The sequence below is a fragment of the Dipodomys ordii genome, unplaced genomic scaffold, assembly GCF_000151885.1.
Source record: "Dipodomys ordii isolate 6190 unplaced genomic scaffold, Dord_2.0 Scaffold113, whole genome shotgun sequence".
Classification (NCBI taxonomy): Eukaryota; Metazoa; Chordata; class Mammalia; order Rodentia; family Heteromyidae; genus Dipodomys; species Dipodomys ordii.
Window position 1 is genome coordinate 3,223,380 of NW_012267329.1, and position 6,396 is coordinate 3,229,775.

The 6,396-nt window shown below is 38.6% G+C and overlaps 1 protein-coding gene across 1 annotated transcript in view; it reads right to left on the reverse strand.

The window, feature by feature from the left end:
- Swap70 (SWAP switching B-cell complex 70kDa subunit) overlaps positions 1–6,396 on the reverse strand; it is a 74,746-nt gene that overhangs the window by 25,273 nt on the left and 43,077 nt on the right. The window contains exons 3-4 of the mRNA XM_013028676.1: positions 5,596–5,774; positions 4,447–4,483 (exon numbers count right to left, since the gene is read on the reverse strand). Of these exons, the coding sequence (XP_012884130.1) occupies positions 4,447–4,483; positions 5,596–5,774 (216 nt within the window). The remainder of the gene's footprint in view (positions 1–4,446; positions 4,484–5,595; positions 5,775–6,396) is intronic.

Consider the following 6,396-nt stretch of genomic DNA (forward strand, 5'->3'; position numbering starts at 1 on the left):
GCTGGCTTTGAACCACGATCCTCAGATCTCAGCCTCCTGAATATCTAGGATTACAGGCGTGAGCCACCGGCGCCCAACTTCAAGGATTGAAGTTTGAAGCCAGCCTAGACAGAAAAATCCTGAGACTCTAATCTCTAATTAACCACAAAAAGATGAAAATGGAGGTATGGCTCAGGTGCTGTCAGCCTTGAGCAAAAAAAGCTAAGCAAGAGGGCAAGGCCTTGAGTTCAAGGCCTAGCACCAGGTACCCCCACATCCCCCCCCAAAAGATAATTGTTCAAAATAAAATAACTTAGTGGCATTAATATATACAGAAGTTTAAGCTCACTCAGGGCCACAAATAGAAGGACCCAGGCTGGCAGATTGTGGACTATATGCCCACAGAAGTCTTCGTAAGGTCAAAGGAAGCATGCATGTGTCGCCCATGTCATACAGGATGAAGGACTACAAGTGAGGTGCCAAGATGGTGCAGCTGATGAACATCCATACAAGTCACCTACCACTGCAAATAAGGTTAAGACCCTCTTATTCCAGCTCCAGTTTCTTCTTCAATATCAGATCATATGCCATGTATACAATCAGAGGTCTATCAGTAACCAACTCAGCTTTCAAAGCAGCCTCTCAGGTTCACTCGAATGTTCCTAAAAGGTAACCCCCAAACCCTATCATCAGCTCCCAGAACCAATCTTCTCAGTACTTTCAGTGACTGCTAAACAACTAATTTAGGCTGATTCCAGGTGATTTTTCAACACAATCTCCACAAACAATGTAAGGTCCTTTAGACTCATTATACTGGGCCATGGAGAGACATTCCCATTCTCCAGTATCCAGTTATACTAAATGATATACCATGATCGCAGGCTGCTATCCTCGTCTCCTGATGCCCCATTACTCCCTAGTGGCCCAATGGCCCATATCAATTCTGAAAGCGCATTCAATTTCAGGAAGCAGCTTACTTCCTCCTTCTAAACAAGTTTCACCAAAAATAACTAAGAATAAACCTTCAAGCTGCATGTGATTTTTCCAGGCCTTCAGTTAAAAATTTATATTGTAAAAAGCTCTTTTTTTGTCATCATTAAAAGGGGCATTTATTCATTTAGCAACAATTCATGTTTTATTTCATTTAGGGCTCATAAAATGATTTTGATTTTCATTGTGTCAAAAGAAATCCACAGCAAATACATCCTGTTTCGTTCAATGGGAAATGAATGCTATGTAGAAACTATACAGACACACATTTACAGAAACAGCATCAGAAAAAAATTGTGGAACCAACTAAAATGGGTATACACTATTGTCATCTGTGACAGAAATACCTTGATTTTACTATGTAAGAGATTTAGACATTTAACCTTCTTCATACTTCTTTCTCAGCAATGGAAAATGAAATCAAGTGCAAACTTTTGTGTACCTCTTGTATTTTTCATTTGACTGTCACTGTTCTATAGAAGTAACTGAAGATGGAGAAAAAAAGTTGTAGGTGGACTACTGGCAATATATAAAAAATGCTTTGAACTTATGAGGCTTAAAATCTGTTGACAAAATTAAAAGTTAAACTTGTATACTCACTGGTAGAGAGTGAGGGAACAGAAGACACTATACAAAAGGAAATGTACTTATTACCTGACTCATGTCATTGTAATCCCTCTGTAGTTCATCCTTATGATAACAATAAAAAATTCATATACTCGGAAGTGGTGCTGTGGCTCAAGTGGTAGAGCGCTGGCCTTGAGCTGAAGAGCTGAGGGACAGCGCCCAAGCCCAGAGTTCAGGCCCCATGACCGGACCCAAAAAAAAAAAATTCATATACTCGTGACAAGTTAAAGCATTGTATGTTTGAGATTTTAATGTATGGGTTTCACATATTTTATTAAAATATATACATTAAAAATAATGCAGTTCTTAAAAATAATGCAGTTCTTAAACTGCTACATGTTATTCAGAAAGGAAGCAAAACCTATTAAAACATGTTTTCCACAATACAATTGGTTTTTCAGTGTTTGGTAAAAAAAGAACAGGTAAAATGCTAAGAACTTAGTAATCACCATGTGGTAAACCTCAAGAGTCTGGTTCAGTGACTAGATAAAGTAATTCCACAGTAATCTGCACTAGTGACTCCTGGCCAATGGGGCATAATATATAAAATTAACCCTAATTCTTTTTTGGGTGGTAGATATGAATTGCTGGCACCTGGATTTTTTTCTTTCTTTCTTTTTGTGCTGGTCCTGGGGCTTAATCAGAGCCTAGGCACTGTTCCTGTTTGCTAAAGACTAGTACTGTACCACTTGAGCCACAGCTCCACTTCTGGCTTATTTTGGTGGTTAATTGGAGATAAGAGTCTCACAGACTTTTCTGCTTGGTGTGGCTTCCAACTGCAATCTTTAGATCTCAGCCACCAAGGTGGTTAGGATTACAGACATGAGTCACCAGAATTTAGCTGAAGAGCTCAGGGACAGCTCCCAGGCCCAGAGTTCAAGCCCCACAACTGACAAAAATAAATTAATAAATAAAATGCCAAATGTGCCACACATATCACCAGGTATCTTGTACTTAAATTTTTTCAAACATCTTCTCATTTATTTATTCACTCACTAACACACACATACCCATTTAAGTGGATACTAATCATGGTTCCATGCACTATATTAATTAAACACTTCACATATTTTTAAGTCCTCTTGAGAATATACTGTAGAAAGTATTTATTCCCGGGCTGGGAAGGTGGCTCAGTGGCAGAGCGCTTGCCTTGTGTGCATGAGGCCCTGGGTTCAATTCATCAGCACCACATAAGCAAAAAGAAAAAAGCCAGAAGTGGCACTGTGGTTCAAGTGGTTAGTGCGCTAGCCTTGAGCTGAAGAGCTGAGGGACTGCGCGCAGGCCCAGAGTTCAGGCCTCACAACCAGACCCAAAAAAAAAAAAAAGAAAAAAAGAAATTATTTATTCCCATTTTACAGTGGGGAAATAAAATCAGAGAGACTGAGTAATTTGTTAGGTAACGAGCAAGTGGTAAAGCTGGGTTTCAAATCATTCAGCCTGATCCCAGATACTAGGTTTCAAACAAAAACATGTCTGTCCGTTAGATGATGGCCTGACTTTGACTTGAAAATAAATAATGGAGTTGGGCTCCAGTAACTCATGCCTATAATCCTAGCTACTCAAGAGGCTGAAATCTGAGGATTATGGTTGGAAGCCAGCAGAGCAGGAAAGTCCATGAGACTTTATCGCCAGAAAAGTGGAAGTAGTGCTGTGGCTTGAAGTGATAGAGCACTAGCCTTCAGTGACAGTGAGGGACAGTGCCCAGGCCCTGAGTTCAAGCACCACAACCACAACCAACAATAAATAAATAAATGAATAAATAAATAAATGCTTCCTTGATAGCAAAAAAAAAAAAGTGGGATAATCTGAGTTCCTGGACAGCACCCAGTGTCCAAGGCCAGACGTGTTCTACAACTCAAGTGCAATACAGCATTTTCCTATGGCTCCTCACTGGAGTGGTCAGTACAGATAGGCTGTGGCTTCCACATCTAATTTCTCAGCCATCATGGTATAGTAATTCTGTGAGCTATCCACAGCATCCTTTTCTTTTCTTAACATTTAAATTCATATTTATTAAATATTTACATTTTTATTTTTAAATGTTTTGTGATATGTGTTCTTCTATACTTACATGCCAAATTATACCAAAATCTGTAAGTATATTAATTGTTACTAGGGGGGTTTCCTAGAACGTAGATTCTGACCCAAATCTTGGGGCAACAAGGGGCTCTGCATCCTTTCAAAAAATATACTTAGGCCATTATTCTAGCTACCTAGGAGGCACAGGTAGGAGGATCAAGGTCCATAGCCTACCCCAGACAATAACAGAAGATCTTATCTGAAAAACAATGTTAAAGGGGCTAGGAGAAGCTGGGCACTGGTGGTTCATATCTGTAATCCTAGCTACTCAAGATGCTGAGATCTTAGGATCGCAGTTCAAAATCAGCCTGGGCAGGAAAGTCTGTGAGATTCTTTTTTTTTTTTTTTGGGTCATGGGACCTGAACTTAGCCTGGGCACTGTCCCTCTTCAGCTCAAGGCAAGAGCTCTACCACTAGAGCCACAGCGCCACTTCTGGCTTTTTCTGTTTATGTGGTGCTGAGGAATCGAACCCAGGGCCTCATGCATGCAAGGCAAGCACTCTACCACTGAGCCACCTTTCCAGACCCATCAGTGAGATTCTTATCTCCAATTAACTACCTAAAAAACAGAAGTGGTGCTATGGCTCAAAGTGGTAGAATACTAGCCTTGAGCAAAAAAGCTCAGGGATAGTACCTAGGCCCTGAGTTCAATCCATACAACTGACCCCCCTCTACCCACCCATCCAAAAAAGAAAGAAAGGGCTAGGAGAAAGGCTGAATGGTCTAGACTGCCAAAAAAAGCAACTTTTTTTGGTTTCTTTTTCCACTTACGTCAGTCAATTTGACCATTTCCAAGTAAGCACAAGAACTGTAATTCAGTCAAACTAGATACCTCACTCATTGTAGACGCCCTTTGCTTTTCTGCTTCGTGTAACTATAACTGTTTCTTCCATCCAGAATCTTCTCTACTTCACCATTAATCAAAATATTTCACATTCTTCAATGTCCAGTACAAGTTCTACTCTCCCCACAAATGTATTTAGCTAATACCCAATGTGCACTTTCTAGGGGCAGTCTTCATAATCAAAAAACTAAGAAAAGGATTTATTAGTATGAGTCCTATTTTATAATGCAGAAAACTGCAGCAAAAACAATGTAAATAAATTTACCTAGGGCCATACAGCTATTAAGCAGTGATGGAATCATAATTCAAATCCAGAGCAGTTCTCTGGAATCAACAGGCTTCATATGTTTTTTTAGAGAAGATAGCACAGAAACTTTATTTCTATCCTTTTCCCTTTTAGAAGGTAGGAATAAATAAATACAGAACAAAAAATGCAATGTCCTTTTTCATTTACTTTGAAAAGTACAGTTAAAAAGCCATCATCCTAGATTTTAAAAAATAATGTTATTTACTCATAATAAAAGTCTTGAAAACATCATTTCTGGATCCTATGTATTTCCTATATAGCACTATATAGCTAGTTCTTAACATTTTTTATTAATACACAAATAGGTAGAAAGTTACATTGTGGCTTGTATTGAATAACTTGTACTGAATCAATACTCACAACAAGTTAGAGAAGAGGTTCACTCTCTCTCTCCAATCTCCAAGGGTATTACATGCCCCCAAATCACTAAGTTTGGGCTTCTCTATTTTTTGTTTTTTTGATCGGTCGTGGGGCCTGAAAGCTGGGCCTAGGCGCTGTCCCTCAGCTCTTCAGCTGAAGGCTAGCACTCTACCACTTGAGCATCAGCCCCACTTCCAGCTTTTTCTGTTTATATGATGCTGAGGAATTGAACCCAAGGCCTCATGCATGCAAGGCAAGCACTCCACCACTGAGCCACCTTCCCAGCCCCATGTTTGGGCTTCTCGAAACTCAAGCTGTTTTGCCTCTGATTCCAAAAACTAATGAATATCTTTTCATATCTACAGTGAATGAATGCAAATATTCTTAATCTATTCCATGATGGTAAGACTTTACCTCTTCTGGCACAATAATTAATGGATACTTGTCCTCAGACAAAAAGTTGAAGATAACCCACACTTTAAATGCATCTTCTTCTGTAATGAGCAGGGGACTCTTTGTGAGGTTTTTCTTGACACAGAGAGTCCAACACATCCTATTGAATTCAATCTTGTCAAAGTTGTCTTGAACCTAAAAAGGAATTTAAAAAAAAGAACTATAATAAACTGTATAAAAAATAACATGTGTATAAGCTAAGTACAATAGGAGAAAGTCTCCTTCTGGAATCCATGTTAATCAACCCAATTAACCAATAGCCATACCCACACATTTGCTCTATATACATTCAATGGCCCAACTAAGAACACTGCATTTAGTCTGACACTGAAGTAATATCTGTCCCTCTCATTAACGAGGCTGTTACTGACCTGTCAAATAATTTTATTTTTTCATGTGTACACATTATCTTCCAAAACAGACTATCAACTCTAAATGTATAGAAGCTGAGAATGCAATTATTTAGCCTGAGCCACACACAAATACCTCAAAGACATACCTTCTTTTGAAAAAACTGATTAACTGAAATTCTAAAAAGACAACCTTACCATTTATTCATCTATTAATTCAGGCATTCAACGTATCTGCAGTATCTACTCTTGTGTTACAAAATCAAGGACATAAAGATGCAAGTCTGTGTTCTTAAAATATTCAAAGTGCATAAGAGAAAACACGCATAAGAGAAAACACACATGCAAATAGATAAATTTTAATAGTCTACATTAGTATATAATTCATAGTTTTTTTTGTTTTTTGT